Here is an 18642-nt window from a genome sequence, read left to right on the forward strand (position 1 = left end):
ACTATTTGAAAAAGATTAAATAAAAAACTTCCTTTGCGGTTAGTTTTAGTATTCGTTGGACCCTAACCCCAATTACAACAGTGTTGTTACAAGTTAATGGTATTTTCCAGGTTTTTACTACAAATATCATTCACATTTGCAAAATTAATGTTGTCTATTGTCATGGTGTATAATTTATTATATTCTTTGTAGAAACAAACGCACAGTTTTATATAGTTTGTTTAAGACTTTGGTTAAGGACTTCACTTCAGGCGATATTTTTTAAATAAATCTCCCTAAATGTATGCACAGGCCAGTATGGCAATATTTTTTTGACTGACATTCAAATCGCTGCAGATAGCAAAATACGTTATTTATTTGAAACGATATTCACTGCGGAGTTGTTAAAACATCGTATGAAATAATAATTTATGTAAAATTATATCAATCAACTACGGTTACTGTATGTTCATATAGTGTAAACTTATGAAATGTTCGCGTGACAAAAGGACATCTTAAAAGCTTCTCACTGTGCTTGCATTGTTACTAAGATGGAGAACAAGAAACCCGCAAGTGATAATTTCAAAGTACCAACGTTGCCCGTAGGCCGCCCCCTACAGTCGAGCACCAAAGCGAACATCGCAGACACGAAAGAATCCACTCCAGCGAGCCTGAAGAATGCACACGAGAAGAAAAGTTCATGGGCATTGACAGACTTCGACCTCGGGCGGGCGCTGGGAAAAGGTAAATTTGGAAATGTGTATCTGGCGCGCGAGAAGGAGTCTCGGTACGTGGTGGCGCTGAAGGTGCTGTTCAAGAGCCAGATCCTGGACGCGGACATCGAGCACCAGGTGCGGCGCGAGGTGGAAATCCAGTGCCGGCTGCGGCACCCCAACATCCTGCGCATGTACGGCTACTTCCACGACGAGAAGCGTATCTACCTCATCCTGGAGTACGCCAAGCATGGCGCGCTCTACATGCTGCTCAAGCAGCGCGGCCGCTTCGACGAGAAAACTGCTGCCATCTACATCCGCGACCTCACCAAGGCCCTCGTCTACTGCCACGCCAAGAAAGTCATACACCGCGACATCAAACCTGAGAATATACTTATAGGACACAATGGGGAGCTCAAAATAGCTGACTTTGGCTGGTCCGTGCACTCCCCGTCCTCGAGAAGAATGACACTCTGTGGAACCTTGGACTACTTATCACCAGAGATGATTGAAGGAAAGCCCCACAGCTACGCTGTTGACATTTGGAGTCTAGGTGTGTTATGCTATGAGTTACTTGTAGGATTACCTCCATTTGATGCTAAGCACTCAAACCAGACTTGTTTAAAAATTAGGTATTTAATAATTAAGTATCCGGAGTATGTGTCTGAGAAGGCAAAGGATCTCATGGGCAAGCTGCTTGTGGCAAACCCGGATAATCGACTGCCTCTCACCAGTGTGTTGCAGCATCCCTGGATTGTAGAGAATGCCCCGCCGGGGGCGCTGCCTCCTGCCTTCAACCCTGACCCTAATGTGAAAGAGATTAAACAATAAATATGTTGCAGATGCAGGCTAATGTTCATGATTAGTTCAATTATGACAATAACATCACAACAAAATGCCACAAGTCTCTAATTTATTGATTTGAAAATAAAATCATCTTAATGATAATTAAAATTCAATAAATGATCCCTCATTGCTGAGGCTGGTAACTGTTTTTTTACTATGGAAATAATAAATAAAAATTAAATTTATCTGTTTATCTGCGAGGTATTCTAATTGCACTCAGTTTTTTGAGATATAGGACGAGACCGAATACAAGCATATTTGAGACATTCTTCTGGTTGAGGAGTAGCAAATATTTGCATTCTGATTATTCTATTGTGTATTTATTTCTAGCTGCAGTCTTAATAAGAATGCACCTTTAGCATATTTTTCATTAAAATATAGGGCTATCTGTAAAATAATGATGCCATTTTAGTAGGAATATTGTTTGTAGTAGCATGTGTATTTTAATTTTATGAAATGTAATTAGATAGTGATTTATCAGTATGATTATGGTATCTATTTTGTATGGGGGTTTGGGAAATAATTGTAGTCAATGTTGTCATCCCTGCATTTATTATGACTAGACATTTGGAGTCAAGTTTATTTGGTATGTTCATTCTAAAGACTAATTATGACTGAACTAGATTTAAAGAAATGTTAACTTAAATCATGATCTTATTAAATAGTTTAAATACATAATTATAAAACCAAGGTATTATTTTTTCTTCATATAGTAGAGGTCCATAGCATATTTGTCAAAATTAGGGTCTTTTTTGACAACACAATTCCAATATATGAGTTCCCCAAACAGACATATAAAGCTCAAAAAATATCCTATAGCGAGGGCTATGAAAGCTCCGTACAGCTTTTTCAAGTTCATGAGAGCTTTAACTTCATTATCAAATGTGTCTAATGCTCTGATTGGGTACATGGCATCATTCAGCCACTTCTCAACTAAGCCTACTTCCACCGTGCGTCGCATATAAATATCAGCTAGTGGCTTCAACGGGGAATTCTTATGAAAACCAATAGATATCGGTATATTGACCACACAGTCCGTCATTATATGCAACTCTCTATCGGAGGCTAGCTTCATAGTAGTAGTGTTCGTCGAATTCTGCGTTTCCATGCTCACATTCCCGTTCTTCCTTTTAACGCTTAAATATTTCAAGTAATACTTGTTTTCATAGTACGCGTAGACTCCCTGAGCGACTTTAGCGGCGGCCTCGTCCGGGTCGTCGATCGTTTGGAATCTCTCGCCGATCTTCTGGCCGAGTTCGTCTAGAGATTCTGCAAAGAAGCGCTTGGTTTCCGCGCCCCACCCGCCGCAGAGCAGCCGGCTGTCGACGAGCTCGGGCAGCGAGTCGACGGTGACGCGCGGCGCGGGGCGCGCGAGCAGCGCCGTCATGCTGGCGCGGTACGACACCACGAGCAGGACGCAGTACAGCCAGTACCAGCCCGTCAGCAGCCGCACGGCCCAGCCCGACGGCAGCCTGGGCAGCGACACCACCAGCAGCATCCCGTACGTGTACAGGATGCTGTTCACCACTTCGCCGAACAGGTATACGCCGACTGGTTTTGAGTCTGCAAATAATTATTACCACGTGTAGGCCTCGCCGAGTCGCTGACGCCGACCACCATACATCGGCTAAGAGAGACAAACGTGCGGCGGTCGGAGTCCGCGTCGAGCGTGCGTGTCGTGGCCCTCGGGGTAGACTGCGGTGCTATTTTTAGTTCTTAGAGGTCAGGCATGTCTTAAGAATCCACAAACAAAAGATTTCAAAATTGAACATTGCATAACATACCGACTGGTTCAGTTTAATCTTGAGCGTTGCGAGTATTTCAAGGCACGAGAGGCAAAGAATAGTTTCTTTATAATTAGCTTTTTTTAGAACTAGCAAAAAGGTAAACAATCTTGACATGTATTTTTATTGAAAAACGCTTTTTAAAAATCAGTAGGTAACGATTACTTACGAAAGCAAAATAATGTAAATTCGTATATGATTTATACCTAGTTGTTGTTGCCTTATTTTTCAAGTGTTTTTTATAGGTATTATAGGTAATAAAAAGACCACGTGCCGATTACCGTATTTATAATGCTAAAAAAGCGAACTATTAGGTATAGCGTCCGAGTGGATTGATGAAAATATGTTATTTGCTCTCTATTGGCAAAGAAATTGGAGTGTGAAATGTGAATGATATTAGATCAGCACGCACCGTGATCTTGATATTTGTCTGTGATAATGTTATGCTCTTGCTGGTACTCCAGCAGGTGCATGTAGTGGCGCGCGAGCCCGTGGAAGATGGCGCCCGTCATCAGCAGCACCAGCAGCACCGCTATCCACATGTACAGTCTGCAAAGTTGTGAGACACGACTATTAGCTGTTATCTGTCATCTAAGAGTGATGATGATGGTTTCTATAAGCTGCACTCATGTGAAGGGCAGGATGAGCGTCTTCAGGTGTGAGGAAGTTCTTTACTGCGCCGTGTAGGGGATACTGAGGTCCATCGGTCACTCACTTGAAGGGCAAAATGAGCGTCTTCCAGGAGTTGTCAGTAAGCGCTTCAGGTGTGAGGAACGTGAAGCATTGCGCCGTGTACGGGATGCTGAGGTCCATGAGCTCGAGGTGATAGGGCGTGTACTGCAGGTTGCCGAGCGCCACGTCCGCGCCGCTCACCAGCTCGCCGATCAGGCCTGCGAGAAACAAGAGGCACACAAGACAAGCATATTTGAGACATTCTTCCACCAACCATTCTGAATTCATAAGTCTCGCTATTGAACATACCTAGTCCTAGCGAGTAGCGGTACACCCCGAAATTTAGTAAAATGCTGCAAATGGTTTTAAAAGTATGAACATCGGTACAAAAAAAAGGAGAGGAGTTATGACGTCTTATTTTTTTGTATGAAAAAAAATGATCAGATTTTTTAAAAGCCAAGTCTAAAAATATCATTACATTTCACATTTCAATCACTTTGTTGAAATTAGAATAAAAAGAATTTAAAAAAAAAAAAAAGTGGAGTCCTCTAGATACAATACCTACATACTATACTAGATATGACGATATTAGGTATAATTTACAAAAAAAAAAGGAACGGTATTGCATCTGGGTAAGCCCAAACTTTGTAAGTTATATATTCAATTCAATTCTTTATTACAGATAACAAATGATCCATATTACAATAAAATGATTAAAATAACGTAAATTTAAAAAAAGGTACATTTTAGCGTTACATATAATCACAAAATAAATATTAATAATGGTTAAAATTCTGCCTATTAATTAATTACATGCAGATTATTCCAGTGTCTATGGGAGAGTCTAAACTGCTAGCGATCACGAAATTATGTAAATTATTTTTATTCTACAAAAAAAGACTGAAATGTATTGATGTGATATATTTTTAGAATTGGCTTACAATCCCTTTCATTTAATACAACACACGATAGGTTTCTGAACATTTTTATTCCCAAAAAAAAAAGATGAATTCATAACTCCTCAATTGTTTTTGGTTCTTCGTACTAATTTTCATGCTTTTAACACAATTTGCAGCGTGTTTTGGCGTACCGCTAGCACTAACATAGACTATAGAGTTCGTAGAGACCTCTAGCCAGTGTTAGAGCCACTCTATTCTTAGGGCCTGTTTAGTTGCGGGTGCATAGAATTGTTACTTAAGTAGCAAATGTATGAACTCGCACTAAACACTAATCAATGTGGAAACAGGCCCTTAAGCTAGGGAAGCCGGGTAGAGTCTGACCAAGATAAGTTGGCAGTGATTTTGATAGCCTAGACAGTGCACGGGTTATTTTAAAAGTCATATTTCTATAAAATTATGACGTTTACTTGACACTTGCATCGTCTGGGCTAACAAAAACGCTGCCAACAACTTATCTTGCTCTGACTCTAGCTGCGGCCCTTGACGGCATCGGGTTCATTCTCAGTTTGTTCATTATCTAAAACAGGATCTTATACACCAGTTCTAGGTAGAAGTTACCTGAGAATGAGCCATTGGCTTGCTTCTGTCCCCACTTGTGGTACTCGGCGTTCACCGACTGGTATAGATTTGGCTTGAAATTCATCTTCTCCGCCAGAGTGTTAAGGATCTGTAGAAAAATAAATCTGCAAAAGTATTCCCATTTTGCACCGTATTCGAAAACTGCAAAAGTAATAGGAAAGTTAGGAAAGACGGGTAGGTTCATCATCCCATCAATCCATCTAAGCTATTTTGTGTTTTGTTATTGATAAAATGTAGAACGCTTGTTTCTAGAACGGCACAACTATAAGAACGCTTAATAGGTACTTACTCATATTTTTAATTTCTTGGTGGGTGTAAGTATTCCAATTTGTCCCCGCCGGGCACAGATGGGAATAGGTGCATTCATATGAATCATTACCATTTGTCCCCGGCTCATAGGGTATGGCGGCGGTCACACGGGGCGGGGATAAATTGGAATACACAATATTGGTGGCACTTTCACACTGTTGCATGTCAAGTTGGTGTAAAATTGCTTGACAACTTACTTCTATCTCGACGCCTCCAATCTTGTTGGTGTCGTTGTCCTTCGTGACCACCACGGAGGGCACGTGGTCCAGGTACACCACGTTCAGCACCTCCGCGTTCAGATTCCTAGTCTTGTCTGCAAACAAAGGCCTGCAACAAGTATAATGTACTAATGGAGTATAGTAATGTACGACTTGTTTCAGGCATCGCATCATCCAGCAGGCATCCAGGATTTCATTCCGGGTCTTCAATTCCCAAATATCCAAAAAACTAGATCCTGAGACTTAGATGATGTGTGATAACACTAACAGTGGGTAAATATAGAAACCGGAAATTTTCGGTTCTCATCATGTAAAATCTGTGCTGGTAGAACTCCCTAATGAGGATAGACATAATGCTCATAAGTAAACGGAGTCTCGGTAACCAACCTGTTGTAGTGAAACCTCCCATTCCTCCAAATATCCACCCTCCTAGACACAAAGATGGCCTTGATAGGGTTGGGGAAGGGCACGGTGGAGAGGTCGAACCAGGCCTTGCTCTTGCTGACGCCGACCGCCTTCCTGTGGTAGCGCAGGAACAGCACATTGACGACGCGCTTCCACAGGTAGTGCAGCTCGCTGTGGAACAGCCGGAAGTCGTGCAGAATGATGTACTTGGCGCGCGTGTCCAGGATGCGGTGCCTGCGATATACAGGATACAGAACAATCAAGATGAATATTGAATCTCGGGGTGAAACCCCGATGAGTCCTCAAGGGCGTTATTAACTGTGTGTTACTTTAGATTCATACTCTACGTTAATGACTTTATAAGATCATTCTGAACAACTTTTACTATAATAAAATTTTGGCTGATTCATACATTCCGGCTGCATACATAAAATTTTTTACCTACATACATACATTTTTTTACCTACATACATACTTGTCCCCAAACCGCAACAATCTCGCTGCTTGCAGTCCATTGGCCAGCAGAATGACGTAGACGTTGCAGCCGTCCTTGCGCGCCTGCCGCAGCGACTCAAGCGTGTCGAAGTTCGGTGACAGCAGGTCCTCGTACTCTTCCACCACTATCTATAACAATTGTAACAGATTCGGCGGCGGTAATGAAAAGTATTATTATATCTCCTTGGATTTCACGGGCCTATAAATCCCGATTATTATTCGATATTCCACAGAGAATTTTGTCGTTTGATATATATATTTTTAAATATTAATTTATATTTTTCTGCTGTAGATCCCTTTTGGGTAAAAGCCTCCTCCAGCTGTTTCCATTTGTTTTTGTCTTTTGCTGCACTTTGCCATTCCTTACCCGCAGTGGCAACAATTTCGTCCTGCCATCTGGCTAGTGGATGTCCTCTCTTTCTAGAGCCCAGGGGGCCCTTCCATTTGGTCACCTTTCCTGTCCACCTCCCGTCATTGAGCCTTGCCACATGACCAGCCCATATCCATTTCATGCTCTGCCCAAAGTGTAAGGCATCAGTTACTTGTGTCCTTATATATTATCAGTTATGTGTGTATATTTTTAGAACCGGCTCAGAATGCCCTTTCATTTGACACCAGACACGATAGGTTACTGAACAAAAACAAATTTCTATACAAAAAAAGATGACTTCATAAATCCTCATTTTTTAATATTTTTTTGGTGGTACGGGTCAAATTGATTTAAATGGACTAAAGATCAATCGTACCGATTTTCATACCTTTAACACCATTCGCAGCATTTTACTGATTTCCGGAGTGAACCGCCAAGACTATATGGTGTATAGCCTAGAACACCGTAGAAAGGTAGCCTGTTTATCGGTATTCTAGGATACATTTCGGGGAGTGTGCGATGATACTACATAATCTAATCCCCCCATCTCCGTTCTGCCACCGTGGGACTAGACGCGGACTTGCGTTTCATCCTTACGTCGATACTACGCCGCTGATTCGCACTAAATACTACGCATCCCGCTTCATTATGCGAACGGCTAAGGAGTGGAATTCACTTCCTGTAAATCTATTCCCAGTCCACTATAATTTGGATCTTTTTCAATCGAGAGTGAATAGACATCTTTTAGGTAAGCATGTTCCATCTTAGTCTGCGTCGGCACTTACCATCAGGTGAGATTGTGGGCAAATGCTTACCTTTTCCTAATAAAAAAAAATACAAATAGCTTTAATTTAACTCATATAGGTGAGAAACAACTTGAAACATGGGTAGCAGAGATGATTATGACCATGTAGGTATATAGGTATTCTGCGGCGGTATTGATATACGGGACAATAAACGGAACAATATAAAATACGGGACGCGGTACTAAACTACGGTAGTAGTCCCGTATATACGGGACGTATGGCAACCATATTTATAGTGATAAACGAAACTGTCTACTCTCAGAGAATGTCGTGAAATTAATGATTGTCTACTGTTATGACTATCAGAAACCAAATAAAATGGCATGTGGTGCTGTGTGTACTGACGTGGATTTCGAAGAAGAAATTGCATCTGTTTCTATAGAATTTTATACTAACCTCACGTAATTTTTTTATAAATATTTTGTTCATTTGGTGGACGGTGTTTTTTTCTTCTATTACATAACTATCGAAAAAAATGTTTGTAATGTAACACTAGTAACATTGCGACAGTCTTTTGCTTTGCCGTGAAATTGAACTGTCTCTAACAATAGTAACATTCACAGGCTCACCATGACGACGGGCGGCGGCGCGGTGCGGCGCCACAGCGCGCCCGCCCACACGCCGAGGTGCGCGGCGTCGCACACCACGGCCGCGCACGACACGTGGCGCGACAACCCGTTGAGCAGGTCGACGAGCAGCCACTCCAGATCCTTGCTCTCGTCCACGCCACGTATTATGGGGGATAAAGTTGCGTGCGTGCTAGAACAAATCCAACGTGGTGGAAATTTTATATTCATCTAGAGGTTTTCACGGACTGCGCCGTGTCAGTTTTTAGGGTTCCGTAGCCAAATGGCAAAAAACGGAACCCTTATAGATTCGTCATGTTCGTCTGTCTGTCCGATTATGTTACAGCCACTTTTTTCCGAAACTATACTATTCAAACTTGGTAAGTAGATGTATTCTATGAACCGCATTAATATTTATTTTTACACAAAAATAGAAAAAAAAAAAACAATAAATTTTGGGGGATCCCCATACTTAGAACTGAAACTCAAAAAATCTTCATCAAACCCATACGTGTCCCGGTATCTATGGATAGGTCTTCAAAAATGATATTGATCGAGGTTTCTAATATATTTTTTTTCTAAACTGAATAGTTTGCGCGAGAGACACTTCCAAAGTGGTAAAATGTGTGCCCCCCCCCCCCCCCTGTAACTTCTAAACTAAGAGAATGATAAACCTAAAAAAAATATATGATGTACATTACCATGCAAACTTCCACCGAAAATTGGTTTGAACGAGATCTAGTAAGTAGTTCTTTTTTAATACGTCATAAAATATATAAAAAAAAAATTTTTCTTCAAACCCATACGTGTGGGGTATCTATGGATAGGTCTTCAAAAATGATATTTAGGTTTCTAACATCATTTTTTTTTCTAAACTGAATAGTTTAGATGATGTTAGAAACTGAATAAACTGAGTAGCGCGAGAGACACTTCCAAATTGGTAAAATGTGTCAACCCCTGTAACTTCTAAAATAATAGGATGAAAAATCTAAAAAAATATATTATATGTATACATTACCATGCAAACTTCCACCGAAAATTGGTTTGAACGAGATCTAGTTAGTAGTTTTTTTTTAATACGTCATAAATGGTACGGAACCCTTCATGAGCGAGTCCGACTCGCACTTGGCCGCTTTTTATATAGGTTTTCGAGATAAGCTAAGGCTTTTATTCTCCAAAACGCAGGATAAAACGTTTTTAAGCGCGTCCACATCTTTATGAAACTTACTTGAATAAGAAATATAAAAAATATTTATAAACATGAAGGTTAGTTTTTTAGGCGACATTCTTACCTATTCATTATTTTTAGTCCTTATCTCATTTCAGTGAAATTAAGTGGACAATTAAAGTGTCTATAATACAAATTTCTCTCATACATATTTTAAATTAGCATTGTACTTACCTTGCAATTACAATGAGCCCAAAAACCACACATTTCAACATATCTCCACCAGACACACAGACATTACTGAAGAAACCCGGTAAAAGAGCGCGCACCTCGCTACCTACGAGTACCATACACCATCCCCGCCGGTGATTGACAGCGCTGATTCCGTATGCGCGTCCAATTACAAACTCCGAGGCCAACTTACGAATTAGTTCCATGTATTTATAATGAGTTCGTATTGCCCTCTAGATAGTCTAAAGGAAATAGTTTAATGAAATAAAATGTAACCCTTGTATAAAACCGTTTATTAGGTAACCATAACCGTGTATAAATGAATACATTAACAAAAATATAGTCCGATTGTAAAATTATTACTTATAACTATATAAAAAAAAAACTATTACCTATAAAGTGAGTAGGTAACAAAAAATATTGAGCATCATTTTGAATATTATAAAAACATCTGTCCTATTAATAAGAAATAAAAATAGTATAAGTAATTCAGTATTGAACAGTTATCAGATAAATAAGTAATGTTTGGCACTCAAATTCAAAATATTTTCACCGGTCCCCGCACCACGTGACCGAGGCGGGGACAGATAGGAATACACCAAGTATTTTATAAATTTTAGGTTTTTATTATTCTTTCAGTTTATTAGAAAATATACAAAAAATACAATTACAAACGGAATGCATCATACATCGTTTGTCAGTAGCTAACTAGCTAATGTGATAATTACAATTACATACCGAGTTTAACAACAAACTGACGTGTATTTATTCTACTAGTAAAAATCTCCACACAAATCCTAAGATAAATACAAAAAAAGTTTAACACCTTATAAAACTACGTTGAACTAACGTTCGCTAGTTGACCGATGTAACAGCGCCATCTACCGGGACATTGGGTAAACCAATTCCGATATGCGTTTCGTACAAGGTTCAACAAAATTAGTGGGGATCCTTTTAAGGGCATATTTGTTACCGTGTTCTGATTAGAAAAAAGCAGCAGAGTAAAATTTTGACACGAAAAAAAAAATTTAAGCCCTCCACACAAGAGCCATCAAATTTTCGTGTCAAATAATTTTTCTTTATTTTTTTGTAATCAGAAAGCCCTCCACACAAGAGCCATCAAATTTTCGTGTCAAATAATTTTTCTTTATTTTTTTGTAATCAGAATATCCCCTTAAACGGATCCCCACTATTTTTATATAGACTTAGAATATAAAGATAAGGTTTGTTTTGGAGTATTTTTGTTCATTTAGAAGTGCTATTACAATTGCTGTACATTTTTATCAAGGTACAGCCAAATAAAAAGATATCGCGCCCGAACACCGTGCCCGAAATCCGGAAGGTATCTTATAAATTTTGTGTGTGTGTGTGTGTGTGTGTGTGTGTGTGTTTGAGTGTGAGTGTGTCTACAGCTTGGCGGGCACGTAGGAGCGCCAGTGCACGACGTCGCGCCACCACGCCGGCCGCGCGAGCGCGCCGGGGTACGTCAGGATGCCGTCCTGGATGTGCTTGTATACCTGCCGATAGATCATAGGCTTTCACGTCCAACTTAGGTAACAATAGCGCAAACTTACTTCAATATAGATGGCAAGGCTGCAAAGGCAAAGTGTGGGCTCCGCCACAGCGACAGTACGTACCTCGCCGTCGGCGCAGCCCAGCACGGAGTGGAGGCACCAGTCGGGCGGCGCCAGCGTGTCTGCGAGCGCCGCCGCCTCGCCCGCCAGCTCCGCCACAGCGACAGTACGTACCTCGCCGTCGGCGCAGCCCAGCACGGAGTGGAGGCACCAGTCGGGCGGCGCCAGCGTGTCTGCGAGCGCCGCCGCCTCGCCCGCCAGCTCCGCCACAGCGACAGTACGTACCTCGCCGTCGGCGCAGCCCAGCACGGAGTGGAGGCACCAGTCGGGCGGCGCCAGCGTGTCTGCGAGCGCCGCCGCCTCGCCCGCCAGCTCCGCCACAGCGACAGTACGTACCTCGCCGTCGGCGCAGCCCAGCACGGAGTGGAGGCACCAGTCGGGCGGCGCCAGCGTGTCTGCGAGCGCCGCCGCCTCGCCCGCCAGCTCCGCCACAGCGACAGTACGTACCTCGCCGTCGGCGCAGCCCAGCACGGAGTGGAGGCACCAGTCGGGCGGCGCCAGCGTGTCTGCGAGCGCCGCCGCCTCGCCCGCCAGCTCCGCCACAGCGACAGTACGTACCTCGCCGTCGGCGCAGCCCAGCACGGAGTGGAGGCACCAGTCGGGCGGCGCCAGCGTGTCTGCGAGCGCCGCCGCCTCGCCCGCCAGCTCCGCCACAGCGACAGTACGTACCTCGCCGTCGGCGCAGCCCAGCACGGAGTGGAGGCACCAGTCGGGCGGCGCCAGCGTGTCTGCGAGCGCCGCCGCCTCGCCCGCCAGCTCCGCCACAGCGACAGTACGTACCTCGCCGTCGGCGCAGCCCAGCACGGAGTGGAGGCACCAGTCGGGCGGCGCCAGCGTGTCTGCGAGCGCCGCCGCCTCGCCCGCCAGCTCCGCCACAGCGACAGTACGTACCTCGCCGTCGGCGCAGCCCAGCACGGAGTGGAGGCACCAGTCGGGCGGCGCCAGCGTGTCTGCGAGCGCCGCCGCCTCGCCCGCCAGCTCCGCCACAGCGACAGTACGTACCTCGCCGTCGGCGCAGCCCAGCACGGAGTGGAGGCACCAGTCGGGCGGCGCCAGCGTGTCTGCGAGCGCCGCCGCCTCGCCCGCCAGCTCCGCCACAGCGACAGTACGTACCTCGCCGTCGGCGCAGCCCAGCACGGAGTGGAGGCACCAGTCGGGCGGCGCCAGCGTGTCTGCGAGCGCCGCCGCCTCGCCCGCCAGCTCCGCCACAGCGACAGTACGTACCTCGCCGTCGGCGCAGCCCAGCACGGAGTGGAGGCACCAGTCGGGCGGCGCCAGCGTGTCTGCGAGCGCCGCCGCCTCGCCCGCCAGCTCCGCGCACATAGCCAGCACGCCTTCTCGCAGCAGCAAGCCTTGCTCCGCTGAGAAGAACCCGCCCTAAAACATAATAAAACGAAGACTGGTGTTGCCGTCTGGGATGAATTCGATTCGGACGATAACAGTTGGCTAGTTAAAGATGTTTTATAATAATATTATTTTATTAGTGCTGTCGCAGAGTACATAATGTGTGGCCGGCTATCTAAAGCGGTAGTAACTAAATGAAACAGGTTCTTATAGAAAAACATATAATAGTCAAAATATGTACGATAAAATAAAATTTATTTCGCCTTGAATGACGACTAACTGACTGTTTAGGTACCGTAATTTAAATAATTTATTTGATATTAGTTTTTAATTGAATAATAATTATAGCCTTATGATATTTACTTGAAACTTTTGTACTTAAATATATAAAATTTTGTACTTTAGCGTGTAGCTGTGCTCTCTCGGAAAGGTTTCCACGGAAGACCAGCGTCGAGGTCCTCAGGTGGTATCTTGACATTAAGCTGAGTGGAGACCTTTTCAGTGACGCTTAATAATAAATTGGTTCTGTCGTCTCATATAATACCTAAACTTAAGCGTTTTCTGAATAAATGTCGTCTATTCTAAAATTAACTAATGTCCGTCAGTATGCGAGTCTAATCTAAAACAATAAAATATGGGGCACTGGCACTGGGCTGTGGTGGCACTGGCTTTAACGTTCTTGAATCTTCATCGAGCCAAACGATGAATCCCGGCAGCAGGTGCTACTGAGGGCTACGCGTCGCGGGCCCACCAGGCGCAAGCAGATGAAAACTTCAGCAGCGATTATCAAGGAAATAAGTAGTTTTCAATTTTAAACGAGAAGAAAGGGCTGCGTTAGGGGCAGCCTATTAAGTATAAGCAGTCTTTTTCAATAATAATACAGCGTTTAAGTATTAGTATTTGAGATGTAAAACACAACTGAATAGTTCCCAAAACACATTGAAGAAGCGGTTTATCCAAGGTGTTGGAGAACGCAGGATCATAACGCCTAACAAAAATCTCTCTGCAAAGCCGCCCGCACTCTTGTGCGCTACAACTTATTATAATAGGATTTTTAGTTTTAAGCACTTACACGTAAGCTTTTGCACCGACTGGTAATAAAATAGCCATGTCCTAAATTAAATTTCGCTAGTTTCCATTCTCCTCCTGAAAGACCCAAACACAAGGCTTTAACCGGGTCCACAACCACATAGCCCTTCTGGAAATATTTTTATTGGATTTTGATTCGGCATTTAATTCGTCATTTAGTTCTTTTTATTCATTTTGTTTATTTGTCGTAATAAAATGACTACCTATAACAAGATTCAGGTTTGTTGGATACTTACAATGTACAAAGTGGCCATGTGCCTCTCCAGCATGAAGGCGCCGTACAGCGCCGCCAGCTTCAGCAGCACGGCTCTGCACGCCGCGTCTTCGAACGCCAGCGCAGTTTTGTAAAAGTGATTCAAAATGAAATGCTGAAAACAATATCGACGATTCTAAATAAGAATAGCTACAGTAAACCAGGGCAGTAAAGTAAGACATGTCACTGTCGACAAATGTGCTTTCTTATTTACTGGCCGAGGTTTTTTTTACTATTTTTCTGTCTGAGGGAGCTGGAAAGTGCACAGCGGGCCGAAAGTTGACGCTTTACGGCCGGAGGGCAGAAAAAGACCTTCATCTGCGATCGTCGAGGACAAGTGGGAATAGTGCCCTTTTAATGAGACATTTACTGCGGTCACAGATGGAAACCCAACGATGGATTTTCACTTGTCACCGCCGGGCACAAATGGGAATAGGTGCATATCAATTTGGAACAAGGTGGATCACAATATTGAAATGTCAATTTAACATTATTATCATATCATGTGGGTATGTTTTATAAAATACCTATAGAATTTTGAATTGAATATCGAACCACAAATTATTAGTGATATAAGAATGAATAGCATGTTTCGTATTGTACGTACCTCCCCGTAGACCACTGACAACGTGACGGCGGTGTAGGACTGCGAGTCGTTCCTCACTTGGTAGCTGCTCCCGCCCTGAGCCTTCAGCCGCGAGACCTTGTCGGCCGTCAGCTTCAGCATGTAGGTCGTCAGCCACGCGTACATGTGCACCACGTCTGAACAAAACAATCAGCTAATCTCATAATTATATATAGTAGAAATCTATTATGTATTCCTATTTGTCCCCGCCTTTGTGACCGCCACTATACATGAGGCGGGGACGACGGGAATGATTCGAATGAATGAACTTATTGCCATTTGTGGCTGGTGGGAGTGGTGGATACAAATAGGAAACCAACTAGAAATGTCACCGAAATCACTGTTAATGTTTGCAATCAACAACGAAATGGAATGCAGAATAAATAGCTCCCGTTGTAGACTCTAAACATTGGAACATTCAGTTAAAATTACAGACAGTTTTTATTACTTCCTTTGTTATATTTAACTTGTGGGTAAACAATGATTATGAGTCTCAGTCAATAATTGAATGGACTCAAATGGCGTGTCAGCAAAGACCATTAATTTGGGCTCAGCGGTCAATATTACAAAAATGTACTACTTACCTTGCTGTTCCAAATAGTGTATGTTCTTGTTATGGAGCCGAAGGGGGTGCCAGCGAAGCCTGGCTGCTCCCTCCTGTCAACACCTTGAGTCAGTAGCTAGTCTAATGTTACAACAATTTTTTTTTATGGGGGATAGGCAGGCGTTTGACCACGATCACACCTGATGGTAAGTGATGATGCGGTCTACGGTGGAGCACGCTTACCTATGAGATACCTATTTACCCTAGCCTTGAAGAGATTCAGATTGTACTCATGCGGAAACACAGACTCGGGCAGGGCATTCCACTCCTTGGCACTTCGCATAAGGAATGTTGAAGCGAAACGCTTCGTGCGTATTTGTGGAATACCTACCATGAAGCGATGCCGAAGTGCCGATTGTCTGGTAGTCCGATGGTGAAATGGGGACGGTACTAACTATAACTAGTGGTTGCATGATTTCCTTGCTGCTTCACCTGCAGGTCCCGGCCAGTAGATCCTGAGCTGTGACGAGGAACTGTAAGGAGCCAAACGGAGTGTCAGCAAATAATGGCTCCGGCCCCACACGTTGAGCAGCCAGTAGGTTTAGTATTACGAGTATGTGCTCACTGGCTGGGTGCACGATCTCCTCCTTGCTGTTCCACCTGCATGTCTCGGCCAGTAGATCCTGATGCCTGGCGAGGAACTGTATGGAGCCGAAGGGCGTGTCAGCGAAGCCGGGTTGGTCCCTCCGGCTCCATACATTGAGAAGCCAGTTGCTGGTCTGCTGCAGCAGCATGCTGTTCTCGCCCTCGTACGTGCAGTTGGCGTCGTTGTCGTTGCGAAGATTGCCGATACCGGCGGCTGCAAGTTATTTTTATGGTCGTCAAACATCAAACATTTATTCAGCAAATAGGCCACAAGGGCACTTATACATGTCCATTTTTTTTTACAAACAATAAAATAACAAAATACAATTACAAATATGGAACCAATGAAATATTAGATACTTATGAGAGAAAGAGATGTATACAGTCTCTAAATGTCGAATTACAGAAAAAAGTATGATAAAAAAATACAAGCAACAAATACTAAAATTCTATACAGATGTAAAAGTCTCTAAATGTCAGAGATAAAATATAATTTAAAAATACATCATTATATTATTCTTAGAGATGTAAAAAGTCTCCAAGACTTGAATTAATATAAAATATAAAATAATTCAACTAAAAAACAAATAATTAAAAGACAAGAAATTAAATCAGACAGACAAGCTCCGAATGAAGTGTCTCACGTTAATGCCACTCAAAAGTAAAGTTAAATACTTATAGCATAAAGGTGCGACCAGACCGCAGCTTAAAAAACGGTGACGGTACGAAATCGCAGTGACGTGCTTCACGCGAATCTTTTTTGTTCGCAAAACAGTTGCGTCTTTTACGTCACCGGTGTGGTGTCTGCCATAAGATCTCCGTGTAATATTTTTTGCGATTTTTACGCAGATCAATTTACGGTACGACGCGTCACTGCGATTCCGTATCGTGACCGTTTTTTAAGCTGCGGTCTGGTCGCACCTTAATATGAAGCCCGCGTAAGCTTAAACAGATCGGTCTCCACAAACAGCACCCGCTCACGAGTATGACGCGTGTCTCAGCCATCGTTGTGTAAAATATTACAATATGTAATAAATATAAGGTACATGCAATTTCGTTGTAAAAACGGACAAAATGATATTCGTTATGCGATGCGAGCTCTAAAGTTGATATTTAGCACGAGCACTTGTAATCCGGCGAAGGCCGTCAAAATGTTGAATTCTAAACCTGACCACGGCGCGAAATACAATACAGGAAATTAAACTCGCTTTAGACGATTGAAGGGACCACGTCCAAAACGCATCCCGAGCGGGAAAGCGTATTAACCGAGATAAAATGTAGGTATGAAATTAATTTGCAACGAACTAAGTTGTGATTTGGCGGATTACGCGAGAATTCGTATTAAGGGCCTACTAAAGCCGTGAATACCGGTTCGTAAGCCACGCCCGCTAGCTTCCTCACTCCCCGCTAGCACGCACACATGGAAGCGCTCCGCGGAGTCCGCGGCGCACGTGAAGGTGAAAGCTCCATCTAGCGTTACAAAAGTTAACTACGATTATACGCGGTCGGCCAGAAACTTAATTCTTAGAAAATAAAAAAGATGGCGTTATTACTTGCTACTAGAAAATAAAAAAAATATATTGTTGTAAATTGTAATAAATCTGAGACTACAATATAGCCAATTTTTATTGTTGATTTTTGGAAGATGTTAATAGTACAGTTAATTGTAAGTATAACACTACCTATCTTTTTAAATTCGGCGTGATAACTAACAATGTAAGATTACATTGTTAGTTATCATATTTTATTTAGTAATATATTGTTCAGGCAGGAAATACAGGGTGCCGTGTTCCGACAACCAATTTTTCGGATGATATTGAATCACAGTTGTCAGTGGTAACTACCTACATATAAAAAAGAAAAAAGTAAGTAATATGGTAACAACGAAAACTACCAAAAAAAGTGAAATAAGTATTTTTATTACGCTGAAATAATATGTAATATTCAACTAATAACTTTTAAACAATTACTCAAACAATCAGGGTGATTCTTAAATTGTGTCCAGAAAAATATTTTTTCATAAAAGATTTTTATTTTTCACATATTGTTACGTATAAAAAGCATTTTTTGATGCATATGGTCAAGCTTAATACCCTCAGGAAAGGTAAATAAAATGAGTACATGATCACGGTTGTCACAAAGTGTCCCTCAGTCGTGACGTTTCGGCATTTTGGCGGCCAACTCCACTATTTTGAATTATACAATATTTTTAATATAGCCTAAGTTACTCCCATGACTACGACACATCGAATGACAGCTCATACGTTGAAATTCGCCATACTAGCACTGTAGAGCGTGACAAAGAATCGGATACACATCATACATCCACATACACGCGGAAACCATTTTTCTGCTTTGGGCAGTTGGGCAATAATAACAAATGAACGTAGCTAATAAAATCCATTTCT

General features: G+C 42.7%; 3 protein-coding genes across 3 annotated transcripts in view; 1 reads left to right on the forward strand and 2 right to left on the reverse strand.

Moving 5' to 3' along the window:
• Positions 1–127: 127 nt before the first annotated feature.
• On the forward strand, positions 128–2228 carry LOC133521674 (uncharacterized). The gene has a single exon (XM_061856763.1). The coding sequence runs from the start codon at positions 531–533 to the stop codon at positions 1521–1523; it is 993 nt and encodes a 330-aa protein (XP_061712747.1). The 5' UTR covers positions 128–530; the 3' UTR covers positions 1524–2228.
• LOC133521673 (glutamate receptor ionotropic, delta-2) lies at positions 2175–10306 on the reverse strand. Its single transcript, XM_061856762.1, has 9 exons — positions 10104–10306; positions 8705–8894; positions 6940–7088; positions 6447–6698; positions 6039–6168; positions 5512–5620; positions 4038–4212; positions 3735–3871; positions 2175–3101 (listed from the first exon to the last, which is right to left on the reverse strand). The coding sequence occupies exons 1-9, from the start codon at positions 10304–10306 to the stop codon at positions 2233–2235; spliced, it is 2214 nt and encodes a 737-aa protein (XP_061712746.1). The 3' UTR covers positions 2175–2232.
• Positions 10307–10375: 69 nt separating this feature from the next.
• Positions 10376–18642, reverse strand: part of LOC133521675 (peroxisomal acyl-coenzyme A oxidase 3-like) — a 29533-nt gene continuing 21266 nt past the window's right edge. Inside the window, exons 11-15 of the mRNA XM_061856764.1 lie at positions 16215–16448; positions 15028–15182; positions 14404–14535; positions 11738–13111; positions 10376–11617 (exon numbers count right to left, since the gene is read on the reverse strand). Of these exons, the coding sequence (XP_061712748.1) occupies positions 11507–11617; positions 11738–13111; positions 14404–14535; positions 15028–15182; positions 16215–16448 (2006 nt within the window). The 3' untranslated portion in view covers positions 10376–11506. The remainder of the gene's footprint in view (positions 11618–11737; positions 13112–14403; positions 14536–15027; positions 15183–16214; positions 16449–18642) is intronic.

Source organism: Cydia pomonella, chromosome 9 (genome assembly GCF_033807575.1).
Source record: "Cydia pomonella isolate Wapato2018A chromosome 9, ilCydPomo1, whole genome shotgun sequence".
Classification (NCBI taxonomy): domain Eukaryota; kingdom Metazoa; phylum Arthropoda; class Insecta; order Lepidoptera; family Tortricidae; genus Cydia; species Cydia pomonella.